Source organism: Phoca vitulina, unplaced genomic scaffold, assembly GCF_004348235.1.
Source record: "Phoca vitulina isolate PV1807 unplaced genomic scaffold, GSC_HSeal_1.0 scaffold46, whole genome shotgun sequence".
Classification (NCBI taxonomy): Eukaryota; Metazoa; Chordata; class Mammalia; order Carnivora; family Phocidae; genus Phoca; species Phoca vitulina.
Window position 1 is genome coordinate 7,156,670 of NW_022589749.1, and position 23,314 is coordinate 7,179,983.

At 38.5% G+C, this 23,314-nt stretch overlaps 1 protein-coding gene across 3 annotated transcripts in view; it reads left to right on the top strand.

Moving 5' to 3' along the window:
* NAA25 (N-alpha-acetyltransferase 25, NatB auxiliary subunit) overlaps positions 1-21,966 on the top strand; it is a 74,042-nt gene extending 52,076 nt beyond the window's left edge. For 2 of the 3 annotated variants that reach the window (XM_032431246.1, XM_032431247.1), the window contains 7 exons: positions 1,910-2,153; positions 2,591-2,714; positions 3,562-3,627; positions 4,882-4,979; positions 7,943-8,053; positions 12,448-12,594; positions 18,203-21,963. In XM_032431246.1, coding sequence (XP_032287137.1) covers positions 1,910-2,153; positions 2,591-2,714; positions 3,562-3,627; positions 4,882-4,979; positions 7,943-8,053; positions 12,448-12,594; positions 18,203-18,325 — 913 coding nt within the window. In that variant the 3' untranslated portion in view covers positions 18,326-21,963. Of the gene's footprint in view, positions 1-1,909; positions 2,154-2,590; positions 2,715-3,561; positions 3,628-4,881; positions 4,980-7,942; positions 8,054-12,447; positions 12,595-18,202 lie in introns of all 3 variants that reach the window. The other variant, XM_032431248.1, reaches the window with a different exon arrangement.
* The last annotated feature ends 1,348 nt before the right edge of the window (positions 21,967-23,314 follow it).

Consider the following 23,314-nt stretch of genomic DNA (forward strand, 5'->3'; position numbering starts at 1 on the left):
TCAGATTTTATTATTCATTTGACAGAGACACAGCGAGAGAGGGAACACAAGCAGGGGGAGTGGGAGAGGGAGAAGCAGGCTTCCCACGGAGCAGGGAGCCCAATGTGGGGCTCAATCCCAGAACCCTGGGATCATGACCTGAGCCAAAGGCAGATGCTTAACTGACTGAGCCACCCAGGCGTCCCTAAAGGGAGAGTTCTTAATAAATCAGTAAGAAGAAGATAACTAAAAAACAAATTGGACTTAAGAAATTCAAAGAGATGTACCTTACAGTGATAAAGATTTTTTTTTTTAACTATTGGACAAAGATAAAAAAAGATTAATACTTGTGGTCAGCAAGGTTATGGGGAGAGAGATTGTTGCACATTGACCTGGAGATATAACTTTATATAACCTTTCTATAGAGAATTTTAGTAATCTGTATTAAGATTGAAAATTCCATATCCCACTTAATTCAGCAGATCACTTCTAGGAAAGTACAACCAAAGGCAGTAAGTGCACAAGCATGCAGAGATAATGTATACAAGGTAGTTCTGAATATACATTTGACCCCTGAACAATGCAGAGTTGGGGTCTGACCCCCTTGCACAGTTGGAAATCCATGTGTAACTTTTAACTCCCCAGAAACTTAACTACTAAGATCGTATTATTGACTGGAAGCCTTGCCTATAACATGAACAATTGATCGGCACATATTTTGTATGTCATGTGTATTATATCCTGTATTCTTAGAATAAAGTAAGCTAGAGAAAGAAAATGTTATTAAGAAAATTACAAGTTAGAGACAATACATTTACAGTACTGTACTGTATTTACAAAAAAAAAAAATCTGTGCATAAGTGGACCCATGCAGTTCGAATCAGTGTTGTTCAAATGTCAACTGCACCATGATTTGGGGATTGCCAAGACCACATTCAGTGATTTGCTAGGACTCATAATTAACCTATAGTTGTCTTCACAGCTAAGGTTTATTATAACAGGACAAATGATAGGATCAGCAAGGGAAAAAGACACAGAATCTGGAAAACTCCATGCACAGACTTCTAGTGCTCTCTCCCTCCTGTGTTCCTAGCAGCAAAAAAATGCAGTGATGTGTGTGCAGCATTTCTGCCCAGAGAAGCCCATTTGAGATTTGGTGCCCAAGGTTTTTACCAGCTGGTTATGTAAGCACCCTCTGTCCATCATGTGTCAACATTCCAGACTCCCAGAAGGAAAGCAGGTGTTCACCATAGACCATATGGTTTGTACAAGCCTAGGCATAGTGAGCCACTGTTATCATGTAGGGAATGGTTGGGGTGCCAAGTTCCTAGATATCAGCTAAAGGTCAACCTTGCAAGCTGGCCCTTCTAAAGATAATAGTCTCAAGCTTTCTATGTTAACTCTTTTCTGCACACTGTCAAAAAAGATGTCGTTTGCAAAATAGTATAAATATTATGAACCCATTTTATTTAAAACATGTCAAATTATATAAATATTTTTAGTTGCAGTTTTGTACATCTGTATTGTAAGAGTCTGAAAGGATTGATACCAAGCTTGTTAATATTGCAGGTGTTTGGTTTATCGCACATTTTTCTATTTTTCAGTTTTCTGTCATTTGAAGTTTTTATATCGTGTATTTTGTTGAAAATGCATGATACAAGAATTTTCAACAACATTTTCAACAAAATACATGATAAATATTTGTTATCAGAAGTCTCACTGAAGAGGAAAAATGACCTGTTAGGTAGGTTATCATTCCCCATTTTATCGATCCTGAATTGGGGACTTGGGTGATTGGGTTTATCTGAGATCATTCAGCTAGGAGACGAGTACCAGGACCATTCAATGGCATCTTGCCTGATGGAAGTAAAGCTTAAAAGATGTAAAGGCAACACATTGAATAAAATGGATGGTTTGGTTTCTTTTTAAGGGATGTTTCTGAAGAACATAAGAAACTTTCCTTGGAGGAGGAGACCATGTGGTTAAGAATCCGTTCCTTAACATTGCGGCTGATCAGTGGACTTCCAAGTCTAAACCACCCCGTGGAGCCAAGGAACTCGGAAAAGACCACTGAGAATGGTGTGTCCTCCCGGATTGATATTCTTCGTTTACTCCTTCAACAGCTGGAGGTGGCCATGGAGACGGGAAAGCGATTTATTGAGAAGGAAGTTCAGGTATCATCAATATGTGTTTACCATCGAAGCTGCAATAACCTATGACTGTCTTTTTAAAAATAGGAATTTGGGGGTGGATGAATAGTAAAGAACAGTATTTTGTCCCAGTTTATGGCACCTCTAGGAAAAACCTGATTTTATAGACTTGGGAATTACAGAGGCTTCCTCACTATCCAAACTGGATAGCGAGGAAAAGCAAAATAGCTTTATTTGTAATGGTAAATACCATTAAAAATGGTATTTTTAATAGCTGTCAACAAACTAATACGGAGTTTCTGTTTTCACCATAATGATTCAGTTGTTAGTTTAGTTAGATCAGTGGTTTGCAACTTAATCACTGAGATAGACCTTATCCAATAGTTATAGTCCCCTGTTTTCTTGTTTTATATAAATTTAGATGGATTTAAAGGACATTACTTTTTCCCCTTTTTTTCCAGTATCCTTTCCTTGGTCCTGTACCTACCAGAATGGCTGGATTCTTTAGTTCTGGCTGTTCTCAGTGTCAGACCAGTTCTTTTTATCTTGTTAGTGATATTTATGAGCTGGACACCAGTGGTTTAGGTAAGTATACATTTGCATGAGTGTATTTACTAGGTCTTTGTCTTTGAAAACTTAGTAAATGTAACAGTTCACATATTTGGACAGATTGGGAGGAGGCGGAAGGTGTTCTGGAAGTGTCTGGTTTAATATCAAAGAAGCTACATTCTGGGGCGCCTGGGTGGCTCAGTCGTTAAGTGTCTGCCTTCGGCTCAGGTCATGATCCCAGGGTCCTGGGATCAAGCCCCACATCGGGCTCCCTGCTCCACGGGAAGCCTGCTTCTCCCTCTCCCACTCCCCCTGCTTGTGTTCCCTCTCTCGCTGTCTCTCTCTCTGTCAAATAAATAAAATCTTAAAAAAAAAAAGAAGGTACATTCCTAGGTTACCAAGTAATGTTTTAGAAATTTAAATCTTCCCTATTTAAAATCACTTGTTAGGTCCAAAAGTTGAAAAAATCCTTAATTTGTTGAAGTATTGTTGGATTTCAGATTGAATTCTTTACGAAACTTTGTGGAAAAGACTATTTTCCTAACTCAATGTGAATCACACATATTCCATTAACCGCCCCCCCCCAAAATCATAAGGTTTGTGGATTCTGTCATTGAGAGTATTTGAAGCACATAGATTTTAAGTCTTCCTAGAGAACTTTAGGTATTACTTTTGAGAGAAAGGTAATTAATGCCCTTTTTTCATTTTACTTTCTTTTATCTTTTTCTTTGTCTCTCAGTAATGAAATTTGATACCTGTGAGTCTTAAGAGTAAAGAAAATGTCCTTGCCCATGAGTTGCTTACAGTTGTTGATCTTAGTTCTTTTTCTTTCTAAAAAAATGAATTGAATGTTTTTTCTTTTTTTTTTTTTTTTCAATTTTAGAGGATACAGTGGAGATCCAGGATCGAGTAGAGAATAGTCTTAAGTCTTTACTAGAACAATTAAAAGGTAAGCATTGTGACTGTGGACTCCCATATTTTATTGATTGTCTGACAGGAACTCATTTTTTTAGCAGAAATTTGTAAGAGTTGCAAACAACAACTTGAAAATAATAATGCATACTTTCGGTATTTTGAAAGACTTATTTTTAACCTTAAGAAGTGTTGATTACAAAAGTAGTAGACAACCTACTATAAAACAGTACACAAGTGGGTATGGTCTTTCTCCCATTCCCAGCTCCATTCCCCCAGAGAGAAGTAAATACTTTTACTTACAAGGTAAGTAACAACTTCTGGAGTCTATACTCCCAGATGCCCCCTAAACAGTCTTACATGTGTATGTGGAAATACATAGTAGTGATTTTATTTTTTTTAAACACACGAAAGGGTATAATACATACTATTTTTTATTTTAATGTTTTTTTGTCTTGAACATTTACCATGTCAGTTATATATAATATTCCACAGTATTGTATCAGTGTACTAAGTTTATTTATGTATGCCCCATGGAGTATATAACATACTATATACTTGAGTTATTCATAACTGTATTTATAATAATGCTGAAATGAACATCTTGGGACATAAGTGTTTGGGTACTTATTTGAGCATTTCCTTGGGATTAAATTCCTGGAAATAGAATTGTTTGGTACAAGAGGACATAAATGCATTTCAAATCTATAAGGGTCTTTCTTTTCAAGAGCATAAATGGTCTTTTATTTTATTGCCCAACTGAAGAATGATAATTAAAAGACAAAGATTGTGAGAATAAAACATGGTATTTATTATGAAGGTGAATTTCTGTTATGCACCTTAGTCTTTTAGTCCATAATGGCATACATTCTTTTAAATCATTCATTTGGAGTCTTAATTTTATTGTGGCAATGGCCTGTTTGTGGAAAGGCTAGCTGGTGTTTAGACTCTAGAATATACAATTTATAAGGCCACCTTTTACATTTTGAAGGCAACAGAGCAATAGTTACATGGCTTTTTAAAGAGCTTAAAGAAGGGGCTCCTGGCTGGCTCAGTTGGTAGAGCCTGCGACTCTTGATCTTGGGGTCGTGAGTTTGAGTCCCACCTTGGGGGTAGAGATTAAAGAGCTTAAAATAGATATCCTTTGTTGTTTGGTTCACTGTGGGGGAAAAAGCTTTCTGGATTAAGCTTTTTATATTTGCTTACTCTTTATTAGAGTGTACATTGTATTCCTAAAAATATCGTTGAAACCAAAGCTGAATAAAACAATAAAATACTTTCCTGTTTTCAGATGTCTTCAGTAGATGTAAAGGTGACCTCTTAGAAGTTAAAGATGGTAACTTGAAAACACGCCCTGCTCTTTTAGAGAACCTAGTCTTCTTTGTTGAGGTATGTCTTTGTTCTCTTCCTAAAAAACTCGGTTTTCCTTAATTGAGTGAAGGATTAATTTTTAAAAAATGAACAGGTAATAGGCACCTTACACCTGTAATTTAATCCTCCACCCCCACCTTTTGTTAAGTGAAAAGCAATTTAAATCATTTAAAAAAAAATTTTTTTTTTAAATTTTATTATGTTATATTAATCACCATACATTACATCATTAGTTTTTGTTTTTTTTTTTTAAGATTTTATTTATTTGACAGAGACACAGCGAGAGGGGGAACACAAGCAGGGGGAGTGGGAGAGGGAGAAGCAGGCTTCCCGCGGAGCAGGGAGCCCGATGTGGGGCTCGATCCCAGGACCCTGGGATCATGACCTTAGCCAAAGGCAGATGCTTAACGACTGAGCCACCCAGGCACCCCCGTCATTAGTTTTTGATGTAGTGTTTCATGATTCATTGTTTGTGTATAACACCCAGTGCTCCATTCAGTATGTGCCCTCTTTTTTTTTTTTTTTAAGATTTTATTTATTTATTTGAGAGAGAGAGAATGAGAGAGAGCACATGAGAGGGGTTAGGGTCAGAGGGAGAAGCAGACTCCCTGCCGAGCAGGGAGCCCTATGCGGGACTTGATCCAGGGACTCCAGGATCATGACTTGAGCCGAAGGCAGCCGCTTAACCAACTGAGCCACCCAGGCGCCCGAGTATGTGCTCTCTTTAATACCCATCACCAGGCTAACCCACCCACATCATTTTTGAATGAGTTCCTTCCAGGCATACTAAGGTTTTGTTCGTAATGAATAAAACTTGCAATTTGCTTTACCAATCTTTAAAAATTCCTCAGATTTACTCCAAATCTGTCTGTTCTCTGTTCACTTTCTTTTTGACTCAGCTATTACGCATTTTAAGTTAATTCCACCAGCTATTTATTTATTTATTTTACCATGGATTTTTTTTATTATTAACATATAATGCATTATTTGTTTCAGGGGTACAGGTCTGTGATTCATCAGTCTTACACAATACACAGCGCTCACCACAACACATACCCTCCCCAGTGTCCATCACCCAGCCACCCCAACCACCAGCTTTTTATTTTTATTTATTTTTATTTATTTATTTTTTTTTTTAATGAACATATAATGTATTATTTGTTTCAGGGGTACAGATCTGTGATTTATCAGTCTTAAACACAATTCACAACACTCACCATAGCACATACCCTCTCCAATGTCCATCACCCCAACCACCCCATCCCTCCCACCCGGCTCCACTCCAGCAACCCTCAGTTTGTTTCCTGAGATTAAGAGTCCCTCATAATTTGTTTCCCTCTCTGGTTTTGTCTTGTTTAATTTTTTCCTCTCTTCCCCTATGATCCTCTGCCTTGTTTCTCAAATTCCACATATCAGTGAGATCATATGATAATTGTCTTTGATTGACTTATTTCGCTTAGCGTAATACCCTCTAGTTCCATCCACATCATTGCAAATGGCAAGATTTCATTTTTTGATGGCTGCATAATATTCCATTGTATGTATATACCACATCTTTATCCAGTCATCTCCAGCCACCAGCTTTTTAAATTTGTTGTTGCTATTCACTAATTACTAAGATTCTGCTTTTTTTTTTTTTTTTTAAGATTTTATTTATTTATTTGACAGAGAGAGACATAGCGAGAGAGGGAACACAAGCAGGGGGAGTGGGAGAGGGAGAAGCAGGCCTCCCACTGAGCAGGGAGCCCGACATGGGGCTCGATCCCAGGACCCCGAGCCGAAGGCAGACACTCAACGACTGAGCCACCCAGGCACCCCTAAGTTTCTGCATTATGAAGGAAAACCCAGGCACTGATTTAGCAAAACTTTCTCCTCTTTTTTAACCAGAGAGAAGAGGAGGATTGCAAACACTCATAATCCATTATCTTATTTTTGTCACATATTTATTTACTTTTCTCCTCCTCCTAGTCTGTTCTGGTGACTGGCACAGTGTAAGTGTCTGACTGAACAAATCAGTAATAATTGCACGGGTGTGTCCATACACTCTGTAGCAGAGAAGAAGCATAGGTATAACCACGTAACTTAAAGGAGGAAACATGCTGACCAAGGAGATTTCTCTGTTTTTTGCGTTTTTTTTGTTTTTGTTTTTTTTAGAGAGAGCATGGGGGGAGGGGCAGAGGGAGAGAGAGAATCTTTTTTTGTTTAAAGATTTTATTTATTTATTTGAGAGAGAGTGTGCAGGGGGAGGTGCAGAGGGAGAGGGACAAGCCAACTCTGTGCTGAGCGCAGAGCCTGATGTGGCGCTCTATCCCATGACCCTGAAATCATGACCTGAGCCTAAATCAAGAATCAGACCCTTAACCGACTGAGCCAGGGGCCCCGAAGGAGAGAGAATCTTAAGTGGGCTCCACGCCCAGCATGGAGCCTGACGTTGGGCTCGATCTCACAGCCCTGAGATCATGACCTGAGCCGAAATCAAGAGTCGGATGCTTAACTGACTGAGCCAGCCAGGTGCCCCTCTCTGTTTATATTTAAGTTAAGATTTGTAGGTGAGCTAATATCTTACTGGGCTGGGAGGTGGGTGGGGAGAGGCATATTTTAACGAACGTTTGGATTCCATGCGTAGGAATTTGGACCTCTCACCTGAGTGGAAGGGATTTCTACTTCCTGTAAAGGAGTGAAAGGAAATTGGACCAAGTGGAGGATGGCTTTAGGGCTGGATGAGCTAGAAGTGAGGTTAAAGGTTGAAGCAATCGTAGTATTCTGAGCAGTATTCAGATGAAGGTCTTCTGGATCTATGTGGTAATTGTAGAAATTAATCTAATCTCTCTAATCTGTAGCAGAGAACTAGAGAAGAATTTGAAGGGATTTGCACAGACGAACTGTCAGCAAGGATTGTTTAATCCATAACCCTTAACTGTTCCTGATAGATGTCTTGAATATAATCCTTATTGATGAATTTGCAATTTTTCCTCTTTTAGACTATTTCTATTATCCTTTGGGTGTCCAGTTACTGTGAGAGTGTCCTGCGACCATACAAATTAAATTTACAGAAAAAGAAAAAGAAGAAAAAAGAAACCAGCATCATCATGGTAATAACAGAGAAAATACAACCTGGCTGCATGCTGCTTTTTCTTTTCACTGTTTTCCTGCATATTATAAGAGAGCTTAGGATCCTGTGTACATTCAGTTTCTCTCCCCAGCTTGTTTTTGTTTTTAAATTATACACCTATAGAAAAGCCGAAACACTAGCATGATGACACCCAGATATCCTTACCTAGATTCACTTGTTGATACCACTTTGCCCCATCGGCTTTATCTTTCTCTTGCTCATCCTGTCATCTACCCCCCCTTGTTTGTTGAACTGTTTGAAAGAAAAGTATAGACTTTGTGATACTTAACAGGATAGAACAGGGCAGTCTCCTACAAAACCACAAGACTCAAATTTTCACAGTCCAGACATTAATATTGATAAAATAATATTATAATGTCCGTATTCAGATATCCCCCGTTATCCCAATTGTGTCCTTTATTATAGCCTTTTTCAAAATACTAGAATCCTATTAAGGATCTAACCTGGCTTTTAGTTCTCATGTCTTTTTACCCTCCATTAATTTAAAATACTTCCATAGCCTTTTTTGTTGAAGAGAGTCTAGCTAGGTTTTTGGTAGAATGCCTTGCAATCTGGATTTTGTTAATTATTTCTTTGGGTTTAGGTTCAACAAAAATGCTGCGTCTGTTTTAGCAAATTAAATCAGGAGGCACTAAGGTTGTTATGTCCCATTTTTGGTGCTTTCAGATTTAATTATTTGATAAAGGAAATGTCTATGGATTTCTTCATTGTAAAGGTGCCTTTTCCCCCTGTAATTATTAAGTCATCTGTAGGATGATGCTTTGAGACTGTGAATATCCTATTCCCTTACCAGCCTTTCACCTACTGGTTTTAGCATCCACTGTTAAGTCTAACTTGCATGGATCATTTGGTACACTGATGGTTCCACAATGGTGATTTTTAAAAATTCTGTCAATCCTTTATCACCTATTAGTTAGCATTTTTCTGTAGAATAGAGCTGTCTCACCCCCATTCATATATATATATATAGTTTTTAATATTACTATTTGAGTATCATTCTTTTTAAAATTTCTCTTATCCATTATCATCATTTTGTTGTGCATGCTCAGATTTGGCTAATGGGAGCGACTTTAAGCTGGTTCCTGTCTTTGAACATGTCTTCACCAGCTTTGGAGCCCTTGTTTCTGGAACAGCAAAATGCTCCATCCTCTTTGTTCCCTTGAACTGAACCGAGACATTTTTCCAAGGAGCCCTGCCTGGTTCCTTTATGGGGAGTGGCATTTCAAAACCAAGATCTAGGTGTTAGGTGTACTAATTGTTAATGGGGTTTCAAGTTTATGTTAGTGGAAAGAGGAAATTTATTTACTTTACACATGCAACACACAGAATAATTAATTCTTACTGATACCTCTAGTTTTAGTCCGACATCATAGCATTCTTCCTTCTTTTCTTTCCCTCATTCCAGTTTGTAGCTCCTCCCCCCCCCAGGTTTGAACCCCAGTTCCCTACAGCATCAATATATTTATTTCACTTGTTTTACAAGAAATACTAAATAGTTTTGGAATTACATCATTATATCATTTGCATTACTAGTTTCAATAAGCCACTAAATAAAGTTCAAGTTTTTTGCAGTTTTTCTTTGTCCTTAGAATATGTTCCAGTGAATAGAAACATGTTGAGGTACTCGGTAAAAATACTGGAATTAAAAACTGAGATTATATTATTAGTATGATATAAATAAGATTCACTTATTTCTCTTTGTCTTCAGTTTTAGAGTGTCCTCCATCTTTATTGATTTAATTTTCGAATGTGTAAAACATTAACATAATTTGTATCCTTTTCATAAGGAAAGTTACTTAGGATTCATTCTGCACAGGACATGCTGTTTTATTAATGTCTGAGTTTATCCTATCATAAATGGGAGATTTTTCTTCACTGTAGCAACATATAGTGACCATTGTCATTTGAAAATGTTGATGGTTTTAGTGGTAATACTGACTTTGTGCATAATTCAGTAACAATTCAGGAATTCTTTAGATTTGACACTGGGCTTTGCTGGATGTTTCCATTCATTCAGAAACAAAGGGTAGTTATATTTGGATGAGGGGCTAAGTGAAGGAACCTTCTCTCTTTTTTCAAGATAATTTAACAGATCATGAATGTAAAGTTTGAAAATATAGATAAAAGTTGCTCTGTTATTCTCTTCTAATGAAAGCCTGTGTTCCTAGAACATGTTGAATAGCTTGTTAGTATTTGGATTTTGGGGCGGGGGGGGTGGTGGTTTGTAGTTATTGCTTTTCTAATTTCTAAAAATGAGAACAGCTTTCCTATTTTTTTGATCATCAAAGTAACCTAAAGGTGTGAATAAAGTGAAGATCACTCATATTCCCACCAACCAGTGATCACCACTGCAAACCACCCAGAATTATGCTCTCTATCTGCAACTTGCCTGTTTGTGTTTTCACTTAACAGGGTAACTTGGACATCTCTTTTGGAGATACATAGATGTATCCCGTTAACTTTTTTTTTTTTTAAGGTTTTATTTATTTGAGAGAGAGAGAATGAGAGAGTGCATGAGCTTGCTAACGGACCAGGTTTCTTGTGTTTGTCTGATTTTTAAATTGTGTCATATGTTGCTGGGATTTCTTTGATATATTTTTTGTTCATATCTTTGCCCACTTTCCATTTGTGGTAGTAATATTTTTCCTAATGATATATTTTAAGCTATTGGGCTCTTAACTTAATAATGTTATTAATTCTGTATCCCATATGATGCAGTTTTTTTTAGTTTTTCATTTATCTTTTAACTTGAGTAATTTTTTGGTCAACATAGTAATTAAAAAAATTTTTTTTAATGGTTCTTAGCTTGGTGTAATGTTTAGAAAGCCTTTTCAATTTATTACACAAGCCATTACCTAAATTTTCTTTTGGTGCTTTGGTGGATTTTTTAAAACTTAGATATTTACTCTATTTGGAATTTATTTTGGTACTTACTTTTTATTTTGTTCATTTTTAAAATTTCTTTTTTAAGATTTTATTTATTTATTTGACAGAGAGAGACACAGCAAGAGAAGGAGCAGAAGCAGGGGGAGTGGGAAAAGCAGGCTTCCTGTGGAGCAGGGAGCCCGATGCGGGGCTCGATCCCAGGACCCTGGGATCATGACCTGAGCCGAAGGCAGACGCTTAACGACTGAGCCACCTAGGCACCCCTATTTTGTTTATTTTTTAAAAGATTTTAGTTTGGGGGCACCTGGGTGGTTCAGTCGGTTAAGCATCCAACTCTTCGTTTCGGGTCAAGTCATGATCTCATGGGTTATTGGGCTCTGTGCTCAGTGGGGAGTCTGCTTGAGATTTTCTCCATCTGCCCTTATCCCTACTCATGTGCTTGCTTGCTGTCTCTCTCTCAAATAAGTAAATGTTAAAAAAAAATTACTTTTAAGTCATCCCTACACCCAAGGTGAGGCTTGAACTCAAGACCACAAGCCCCAAGATCAAGAGTTGCATGCTCTACTGACTGAGCCAGCCAGGTGCCCCTATTTTATATTTTCAGATGTCTAGCTAGTTATCTCAGTACCATTCATCCACTGCAAACCACTGTTTTGAGATGACAACATTTACGTCCCCTTATAGTCTTTGGTTTATCTTGGGACTTGTTTCCTTTCACGTTTTATCATTTCACTTATATACCAGTACTGTCTGGATTTCATGTAACTTTATAATATACTCTAATACATATGAGGGCAAGTTCCCCTTAACTGCTATTTTTCAGAATTTTCGTGACTATTGTACCCATTTTTTTTTTTTTTTAAGATTTTATTTATTTATTTGACAGAGAGAGACACAGTGAGAGAGGGAACACAAGCAGGGGGAGTGGGAGAGGGAGAAGCAGGCTTCTGGGCTCAATCCCAGGACCCTGGGATCATGACTTGAGCCGACGGCAGACTCTTAAACGACTAAGCCACCCAGGCGCCCCATTACCCATTATTTTTTCTATTGGAACTTAGAAAACTCTATTTCTGTTATTAACATTAGAGGAAATCTCAAAGACATATAGAGAAGAAATGAAATTTTGGTTCCTCTCATCTTCTTTAGTGTTCCAGAAGATTCTCAGCCTGAAGTTGAGTAATGACCAACTAAGATATTTTCTATTGGTTTTTCCATCTCCAGTTCCCCAGAGTGAATAAACCCCATTTAAAAAAAATGCTTCTCATTGTTGCTGAGTTAAGCATTATTTGGTGGCAATTAAGTTTACCATGGTTTGAGAGACTGTCTTAATATCCAAAACTGTATCCATCCTGGTTACTATTAATAGCATTAAGTAATACTGTAGCAGGAAGTTAATATAGCTTATGAGATGTAAGCAAAGGAAATATGTTTGATAATCTTTCATCTTTTTAAAAATCTTTTTTCCAGCCACCTGTCTTCACCAGTTTCCAAGACTATGTTACTGGGCTTCAGACTTTAATTTCCAACGTCGTGGATCATATTAAAGGGCTTGAAACACATCTAATTGCACTTAAACTTGAAGAACTTATTTTAGAAGATACTTCTCTCTCACTGGTAAGAGCCTATAGGCGATCAGCAGTAAGTTATTTGTAGATACTCAAGTGTTCTTTTCTTTATCACAAGGACAAGTTAATTTCAATTCATCATCTGCTCCATATAGGACTTGTGATTGGAAGGTGCCTAGCAGCAGTGTTTTGTTGTGTCATTGGTGGTGGTGGGTTCCCCTCCCCCTTCACTTCTCCCCACCCCATTACCTCCTTTCTGTACATTTTGGGGGTTGTTCCTTTACTGTGAAAACTGATGATTAATTAATGAGGAATACAATTAGAACTATTCGTATTGTGAACAACAGAGGAAACCAGCCATTGAGATCCAGGGATAGTCTCCTTGAGTGAGAAGTTACCTGCTGCTGGGTTGGCTGGTTTCTTTGCTACCCTAGCAGTTATCACCTGAAAAAGAGATGCTGGACATCATAAATAATTATGTCAGTAATAATTAGGCTGGAGCGTAAGCCAGTCAAAAGGGGGAATGGAGCCCAGCATGGCATCAAAGGTACCCCTCGTCAGATTGCTCCTGGTAAGTACTTCAGGCTAGTTTCTTAAAAAATTGTTAGCAAAATCCTTGTAAAGTCTTGCCTTTAAGATATGTATTCTTTAAAAAATTTAAATTAGTAAACTTTCAGTCTGAAATGATTGTCAGGTGAGTTAACATTCACCAGCCTAGTTGCTCTAGTGATGAAACTCCAGTCGTGAGGAGTGCTCCCTTGAGTAGTTCATCTGACTGAGCCTCTGCTAGTGAGGGAGCTCCTCCACTAAGGAGAGCAGCCATCATTTCCAGCCCCAGACCTTCCCAGGAGGAGAATGAATGGAATCTTACGTGGCACACCAGTTTTAAAGATTGTTAAGCCCCTCTTTTGTAAAGCTTCAACTCATTAGAGCTATAAACAAGGGGCTTCCTGTGGGAAGGGGCTCAGAGCCTTTCGTAACATTTCCGAAGACTGGTTAAAGAAAGCAGATGTATTCAGAGGTGAAACTAGAAGTTTGGTTTTAGACAGTTAAGCTGTCTTTCCTATGTACATTAGAATGAATATAGACGCTTCACTGGTGAGTAGGACTAATTGATGGATTAATTCTTTAGTATTTTTGTTTTATTTATTTAGTCTTTCTTTTTTCAAGCTTTACATTGTTTTAAAAAGTAAAATAAGCACATGGTAAAAAAAGGTGGCATAAATAAAGACTGTATAGTGAAATGTCTTCCTCCCATTCTAACACATTTCCTAGTTCGTTTCCAAGAAGGAACCATTATTGTTGGTAGCTTCTTGTACAATCTTCCTGAGTTGATAACCCAGCTACAAGCATATGATATCTCTTTCCTTCCCCACAACCTTTCACTTTTAAACACAAATGATAGCATACTATACTATAGACAATATACAGAAGTATATAGAAATATACTGTATACTATAGAAAATAGAGAATAGCACCTCTCATTTCTCAGCCCCAGATAAGTCCCAGTCTCACCATCAGAACCATTCCCACCTCTTCCTCTTCTGTATTCCTATAACACATTTGTATCTGCCACTAGCCTTTATGACTTCTGGGCACTTGGGGAGACAGTAAAGGCCTAGTAATTGAATTCTTTTTTTTTTTTTAAAGATTTTATTTATTTATTTGAGAGAGAGAATGAGAGAGAGAGAAAGAGAGAGCACATGAGAGTGGGAGGGTCAGAGGGAGAAGCAGACTCCCCGCTGAGCAGGGAGCCCGATGTGGGACTCGATCCTGGGACTCCAGGATCATGACGTGAGCCGAAGGCAGTCGCTTAACCAACTGAGCCACCGAGGCACCCCCTAGTAATTGAATTCTTGAGAAATAGGTGCATCCTAGCTAGGATTCTTGCCTTCTACCTCCCACTTGCACATCCCTCTGAAAGAAGAGATACTTGATGGTCCATTTGGAACACTTTTACATATAGGGAAATATGGTAATTAGTGGTAGATTTCCAGCTATTTGACTTTTTAGGACAAACCCAAACTTACTCTCTACTCCAAACTCTCATCCCCTTTCCTGAGTATTGTAGAACAATAAAAATCAAAATTATAGTATCGTTAAAAAAAAAAAAAAAAAATCTTAGGGACGCCTGGATGGCTGTCAGTTAAGCGTCTTCCTTCGGCTCAGGTCATGATCCCAGGGTCCTGGGATCGAGCCCCGCATCGGGCTCCTTGTTCAGCAGGGAGCCTGCTTCTCCCTCTCCCTCCTGCTCCTTCTGCTTATGCTTGCTCGCTCTTTCTCCCTCTGACAAATAAATAAAATCTTAAAAAAAAAATCTTAAAGATCACAAATGAATGAATGTCACATCGCTTCATGTCACATGCTTCATTGGGCTTTGCTGGGTACCTTTGAGATTGTTAATATAAATTTATTGAGCTTGCTGTTTTGGGTAAATGCTCATAAAATACAGTGATCAAAAGACCTGGCTGTAACTCTGGAAAACAGTATGGAGGTTCCTCAGAAAGTTGAAAATAGAGCTACCCTATGACCCAGCAATTGCACTACTGGTATTTACCCAAAGGATATAAACACAGTGATCCGAAGGGGTACGTGCACCCCAGTGTTTAGAGCAGCAATGTCCACAATAGCCAAACTGTGGAAAGAGCCCAGATGTCCATCAGCAGATGAATGGATAAGGTTGATGTGGTATAGCTATACAATGGAATACTACTCAGCCATCAAAAAGTGAAATCTTGCCATTTGCAACGATGTGGATGGAACTAGAGGTATTATGCTAAATGAAATAAGTCAATCAGAGAAAGACAGTTATCATATGATCTCACTCATGTGGAATTTAAGAACCAAAACAGGATCATAGGGGAAGGGAGGGAAAAATAAAACAAGACGAAATCAGAGAGGGAGACAACCCATAAGAGTCTCTTAATCATAGGAAACAAACTGAGGGTTGCTGGGGGGGGGGGGGGGGGGGGGGGGTAAGTGATGGACATTAAGGAGGGCATGTGATGTAATGAGCACTGGGTGTTATATAAGACTGATGAATCACTGGACTCTACCTCTGAACTATTAATACACTATATGTTAATTTGAAAAAAAAGACCTGGCTGTAGAGAGATGCATACAAATTAATTTGGAGATATGATAGAGGCACAAAAACTGAGTGAGTCAGAAAGAGTCTTACCGGAGAGGGGACATTTAAGGATTAATAAGTTTTCAGTAGGTAGACCGGAATGGATGAAAGGAATCCAAAGCCAGAAAGAGGCAGACTAAAACATGGAGGTAGAAAGGTGAAGTGTGTGGGGGCACCGTGAGTTAGTCGGCAGAGCTAGAGCACATGGTATGTGGGAAGGACTGTCCAGTACAAAGATGACAGGCACAGTAGCCCGCTGTTGCTGGTTGTGTGGTTGTTGTTAAAGGATCTGTGCCTTCTGATGTGAGGAATAAGATTTCTCATTTTAAGTATTCATTCTGAAGGTTATCTTTAACTTTGGGCTACTTTAGATTTTTCAAGACTTGACTCTGTCCTCATCTTTTTTTTTTTTTCTTTAAGATTTTATTTACTTGGGCACCTGGGTGGCTCAGTAGGATAAGCGTCTGCCTTCGGCTCAGGTCATGATCCCAGGATTCTGGGATCGAGCCCCGCATCGGGCTCCCTGCTCCGTGGAGAGTCTGCTTCTCCCTCTCCCTCTGCTGCTGCTCCCCCTGCTCGTGCTCGCTCACTCTCTCTGTCAAATAAATAAAACCTTTAAGATTAAACTTAATTTGACAGAGAAGAGAGAGAGAGAGAGCACGAGCAGAGGGAGAGAGAGAATCTCAAGCAGACTCGCCGCTGAGCACAGAGCCCAATGCGGGGCTCAATCTCACAATCCTGAGATCATGACTTGAGCTGAAACGAAGAGTCAGATCCTTAACTGACTGAGCCACCCAGGTGCCCCATCCTTTTCTTTTGACCTTGGGAAGTCACTTAACCTTCCTGGGCCTCAATTTCTTTATCTGTAAAATGGAAATCATATACCTCTTTTATAGGATTATAGTGAGGATTACACAAAACAATGGAGGGGGTATGGGAGGATGGGGTATTTTATTGCCTATTTTTATTGAAGTCGTAATACTTATACCAAGCAGCACCAGCCACCAAATGTAGGGTCCATATAGTGCTGGCTATTTGTCTTTTGGGTGGAAAAAATTTTTTTCTTCTTCAGTTCAGTTTTCACTAGGTTTACTTCTTTTTTTTCTTTCCTTTCTTTCTTTTTTAACTTGAAACACTGTGCCTCTGGGCTGCCACCTCCAGTCCTAGTCCTTTTTCCTCTTCCCTAGGGGTATCCAATGAAACTGGTTGTGTGTCAAGACCTTTTAATATAACCTTATAATGTACTCTAATAGCTGGTAGGTTTTTGAAAGTAAATGATAAACTCTATTTTACACTGAAACTTGGCTTTTTTTTCACCTAACTTTATATTCAAGAGACTTGTTCAGGCTAATGCATATACATCCGTCTTATTCTTTTAAACAACTGTATGGTATTCAAAATATGAATGGATCATAGCCATTGGATATTTTAGTTGTTTATATACATTTACTTTTACTACAGTCCTGAATGAAGTGTATTTTACATACCTTCTCTACTAATGCACATGTGTATTTCCAAAGTAGATGAGGTCTCAAGGTAATATTGTTCGGCCAAAAGGTGTGCTTCCCTGGGTTCTTCAGGGCTTTGCAATTGCCAACTTCATGTAACCCTAACCAGTTCTCAGCCAACCTCCTTTCTCTGTTTGAATACTCCATCCCTTTATTTTTTGTAGTCTCTACTTGCAGGTCAAGTGTGTAGCACATATTTGAGGAGGTCTAGGAAAGCTTTGTTATTTTTTTAGCTGTTTGGTCTCTCGAACCCATGGACTTCGTCAGTGTGGAGGGACACCTATCAATATTGTAACTAGAAAAGTTGGCAAAGGTAAAAGGTAAATTTGATGCCTTTAAGAAGTGGCTCTGATAGGGGCGCCTGGGTGGCTCAGTCGTTAAGCGTCTGCCTTCGGCTCAGGTCATGATCCCAGGGTCCTGGGATCGAGCCCCGCATCCGGCTCCCTGCTCTGTGGGAAGCCTGCTTCTCCCTCTTCCACTCCCCCTGCTTGTGTTCCCTCTCTCGCTGTGTCTCTTTCTGTCAAATAAATAAATAAAATCTTAAAAAAAAAAAAAAAAAAAGAAGTGGCTCTGATAATGTCCAAATTAATAATTTCTACTTTTGTTTTCTGATGAAATAATCACAAATCTTAATTTTTCTATTTTGTACAGCTAATAACAAAATAGTAGTGATTTTATATCCAGACTACTTAGTAATTTCTACCTTTTTTTCTGGATGAACATTAATAATCAGGAATCTCAGGTTTTTTATTTTGTATAACTTAGAATACTGATGAAAGAATTGAAAGAATAATGATGCTAAAGCAGTAGGGTGTCAGTGAAAAATCACATGGAAAAATACTCATCTGTGATGAGCTTTAAGCCTTCTTTGCATTTTATGAAATTGAAAATGACCCATTGTATTCTGATGGAGGTTGCAGTGAGACCAAAGGTAATGGTAATTTTTACTTCTATGAGTGGAACTATAATCTGGGGGAATGCTTTCAGAGCAAGACCACTAATTCTTACCTCCTTTGTAGGAAGAGAGAAAATTTTCAAAGACTGTGCAAGGGAAGGTGCAGAGCAGTTATCTACACTCACTTCTGGAAATTGGAGAGCTGCTGAAAAAAAGACTGGAGACCACAAAGAAACTAAAAATTTAAGGAAGTGTGAACCACAGGCACCAATGACTCTACAGCAGAAAATGACATCATCTTCCCAGGCAAAAGCTACAACTGGTTGACCATCATTTTAATCCAGAACTTCCTCATAAAATGCATGAAGGACTTTGATTGTGAATTAATTTTTTAGGTATTAAATGTATACAACTGATTAAATTATTGTATATAAAGCAGAAGCAGGACCCTCATCTGGGTTTGACCACTTTTTATACATGTTCATATGCATATGGCAGCCTCAAGAGAGCCCCACTTTTCTTCTTTCCTCCTATCACCAGAAACATCTGGTGGGTGGGTGTGGGAGGGGGTCCTATAAAAGCAGCAATAGAAATTAAGCATAAAGCATTGACCTCAGAGCAGCTGAATGGGCCTACCATTATCGTAGCGGGTGTTTGGTCTGGTCCTTGAGCCTTAGGAAGCAGAAAGCAGAAGTATAGGGGGACCATGACTGGGAGAAGGCCCTCTTTCCACATTAGTTTAGTTTTGAGGCTTCCTCAGCTGCTTGGCTCCCACAGAACCCAAAGCAGGTACCCAAAGAGCCTCAGATGAAATTTGGCATAAGCACCTGTCACTGAAGAGCACCACTCAGATGACCACGGGCACTCAGTGTTTGGCTTAATAGTCCAAAAGCCAAGAAATCCCCATCTTAGCTCCTGTGAAAGTTAAATCACAGATAGGCTTGTGTTAACTTACACCATATGGAGGGGAAAGCAGTGCAGACCACTTATGAACCTGCTGAGGACTAGCTTGCTGTCTTTCTCCATCTTTGGGAAAGATGGGAATCACTGTTTTAAAGAAGAGAGGTGTACATAATTTATGCAAGCAAGTCTAATACCAATGTCATTGGTTTTGTGAGATATATATATATGTATATGCTTTTACATAAATATTTTCAAGCATATATATATATATATATATATATATATGCTTGAAAATAGATTTAATACTTTAGTGTTTTTTAAGTGGGGGGTTTGGGGAGGAAGGAAGGAATGTATATTATGGACTTAACCTAGGTTTTAAGTTTTAGGCTGGCAAAAGAAATGTTACCCATTGGGTTTGACGTTTGGTCTACTTTCTTCAAACTTGAGAATTACACCAGGATGGTGTTTACATTGCTTACCTGGAGCTCCCCAAGACTATAGCTTCAGAGGTTGGTCTGACAGAAAAGATAAACATTGCTCTTGAAAGTGTTACACAGTTTATATAATTGCTTTGATAACTTTTTGCATTTGAATCTGTGCTTCTGTTTTTGGTCTTTGTTACTCAAACACCATTAAAGTTAGTAATTCTGTAAGAGCAAAGATACGAGTTTGATGAGAAAATTCAAGCATCTGATGGAGGGTTGATTGGTCTTAAAGACCTTACAGGTCCTTTCCTACTCCTCCAGTGAAATGTGATACTTTTTTCTTTTAAAAGGAAACAAAAGAGAGCTTGGGAAATCTTTGTATGCAAAACAATTGCATTTTGTCCCCTCATCGTGACTTTCTTAGATTCACAATTTGATAGGGTGATTAATAGCTGCTTAAACTTCCAAGGAGATTTTTAAGAAAATTACTACATTATCTGTTCAAAATAAGACTTGCTGGAAATCCTAGTCCATCAAGTAATTTCAAGAAGTTATTTTTTGATGTAAGTTGATACCCACAGCCATCATACCCCATCCCAAATGGAAGAACTGCCTTGAACAAGATGAGTTGAAAATTCTTACTGATTCCAAATCTAACTTAATGACAACATATCATAATTTCATAAAACTATTGCCTATTTACAATGATGGAACTTGGTGTGTGTATGAGGGTGGGGGTATGTGTGTATGGCATGTGTTCTTGAAATGATGTTTCTTTGAATATCCAAAAATACTGTACATAGAAATAGAAATGCTCCATGAAATAAGTCTTCAGCTGACCATGGTCAATCTAGCATATGTGTGGTCAGTGAGCTGGCTTTGGTCCTCAGGGACAGTGCTTGACTCCAGTGGTCTACCTAACTAGTCTTTTGCCTAGGGGCACCTGGGACCTCTCCTGGTTTTAGTGACAAATAATGTTATGTTGAGGTTATGCTTCCTTTGTTACTTGCTGACTTTCCTACTAAATGTAGCATTTCAATTAGATCCAACCTCTTACATTTTGGGATAATTGTAAAAAGAATGAAATTATGCAGAAATGGCCAATATCTTTTATTGATCTGTTCTTTTGGAAACTGTTATGCACTATAAATTGTGTACAGTTTAAAAAAAATATATATATATATATATATTCTTACATGAGTAAAAAGCACCCTCCAGCAATTGTATGTCATTGGTATTTGAAGAGAATTCCCAAATAACCCATTGCTGCTGCTGCTGTTTTTGGTTTGTGTGGGTTTTTTGTTGTTGTTGTTGTTGTGTTTGTTTTTGTGTGGTAAATTGATAATTTAAAAAAAAAAAGGAAAGGAAAAACACGACTACTGTTTACAGACTGAAAAATTACTGCTTTTTATACTACTGAGATCCTAAGTTAAGACTCTCCAAAGCAAACATTTGGTTTAAATCATTTATCTGATGTGGATAAAGCATAGAGAAATTTTTAGTGTTCTTCACATAATGGAAAATGTACAAATGCCTAGCTGTGTTGCCCATCAATTTTGTATATTTTCATAATTTTAATTGTTCAAAATTGCATTATATTTTGCAATCACTATGTTCAACCTGGATTTGTCTTTCATTTAAACTTTTAATATAAAAAGGGGTTTCAATGTATCTATGGCCTTGTTATTGAAACTCTTCCTACTTATTTGATGTCATTTATTAATATGGGAAGTATATATTCTTCCTTCTTCAGAACTAAGTGAAGCATACATAGCCAATTCAACTAGATGGGTTAATTTATATAAACACTTCCATTTTAAGTTGGCATTTCTGCCTGGGTCATATCTGTTTGGATTCCTAGAAGCCACAACCTTTTAAATGATGTAATTCATCTCAGTTTTGTACTGAGTGTTATATTCCTTGACAAAATTGTAGTATTCGTGAATTTAAAATTTTTATTCCAAGGCCACTGGCCTTTTTGTTTAAAAGTAGTACCTCACATGCTAGCATTCATGAATTCAACATATATGTATTGGACACTTCTTTACACTAGGCTCTGCTGATACAGTGGTAAATGAGAGCACACATCCTAGTTAGTGGTCCAAGTGGGGGAGGAGGTAAGAAAAAGAAACATTAGTTTGTAAGTCCTGTTGTAGGTAAATCAGGGTGTGTGATAACCTGGGCCCATGAGTAGTGCCATTTGACCTGATTGATGAAGAGTCAACAACTGAGAAAGGAACCTAAGTGCAGAGGCCCCAAGGCAGGAATTACTGAGCATGTTCCACTGAATGACGAAAAAGGGCTCAAGTGACTGGGCTTAAAGGAGTCGAAAAGGGGAAGGAAACGGGGTAGAAAGTATAGTGGCCGGTGTGTGTGTGTGTGAGAGCAATCAGGACTTCATTGACAGGAAGGAATGAGCTTTCTAAATTTAGTGGGAAGTTACTGGAGGATTTCAGGCTGACTGATGATATGATTAATCCAAGAGTACTTGGGCCCACAGGCTGAGATCAAAAGTTGATTCTCACATACTGACAGTACAGTGGAAAGAGGAGCTCCTAGTTTCCTTTCTGTCCTATACTATTAAATGCCCTTGTCTGGGCCCTGAGAAAAGTCTGTTTTTGTCTGCTACTCCACCTCAGCATTCTTTTTCCCTGTTATAAAAGGTGGGTACTTGGATTTACCTCAATATGTTATTTTTTAAAGATTTATTAGAGCGTGTGTGTGTGCATGTGCACAGGGGAGAAGCAGAGGGAGGGAGAGAGAATCCCAAGTCGACTCCGTGCTGAGCGCAAGCCCGGTGTGGGGCTTGATCTCACGACCCCGAGATCACAACCTGCACCAAAACCAAGAGTCCGCAGCTCAACTGCCATTTTTAGTCTTCCCCAAAAGGTGGGCTCAGGTTTGTACTTTTTCTTCCATTTTTAGATGCTGTCACTGCCTTGATCCAGACACGTATTTCACAGTAACAAATAGAAGGTAAGCAACCATGAGCCAAATGCTTATAAAAATTGTGGGGTACCTACAGCAGTTTATACATGGAACCACAGAGCTCTCTTGCAACCTCCAGCTTCCATGTATCCCAGTTAAAAGTGTACTATTTCACATATATGAGAAAGGAAGTTACTGCAGGTAAGGCTATCACCTAACACTACCTAGTGAGGTAAGGGTTACAGAAGATTCAAACCCTTAAGCACTGATGGAGTTGAAATCTAGACCACCCCCAACCCACCATCTCACATTCTTAGTCTTGATGGCTACATTCAAATTCCCAGATTCTGTCTTGGTTATTTATTGAACAATCAATCTTTCCTGAATCAATTCTGATGCCAACTTTTTTGGTGGTACCAATTGCCAAGGATTATTTGAGGTAACTTATAAGTTCCTCAGAATGAGGTTCTTTATGTTGGATCCAGGGTCTCACTTGCTTCAGGTTATCTACAAATTCCCGAGAAATTGTCTATATTTGTTTGATTCTGGGAAGCCAGTCCATAGCCTTCCTTGTAGTCTGATTAGTAGCATCAATATTATTGTGAGCCACAATATTAGAGGAAGAAGAGGGAAGGAATCCATTTGACCTATGTGTAAAGGAAGATTTAATTTAATGTGGCATATGCCAGTCACTTCAGACTCTATATAATATAAAGAGTTTATAGAGGGCCCATCTTTAATGAAAAATATTTGATATAAAGAGCCTCTGATAGGATAATCTAGCCCTGCCCAATGGCTCTTCGAGTCAAGATCCTAGGCTTATAAATAATAATACTCGGGCGCCTGGGTGGCTCAGTTGGTTAAGCGACTGCCTTCAGCTCACGTCATGATCCTGGAGTCCCGGGATCGAGTCCCACATCGGGCTCCCTGCTCAGCAGGGGGTCTGCTTCTCCCTCTGATCCTCTTCCCTCTCGTGCTGT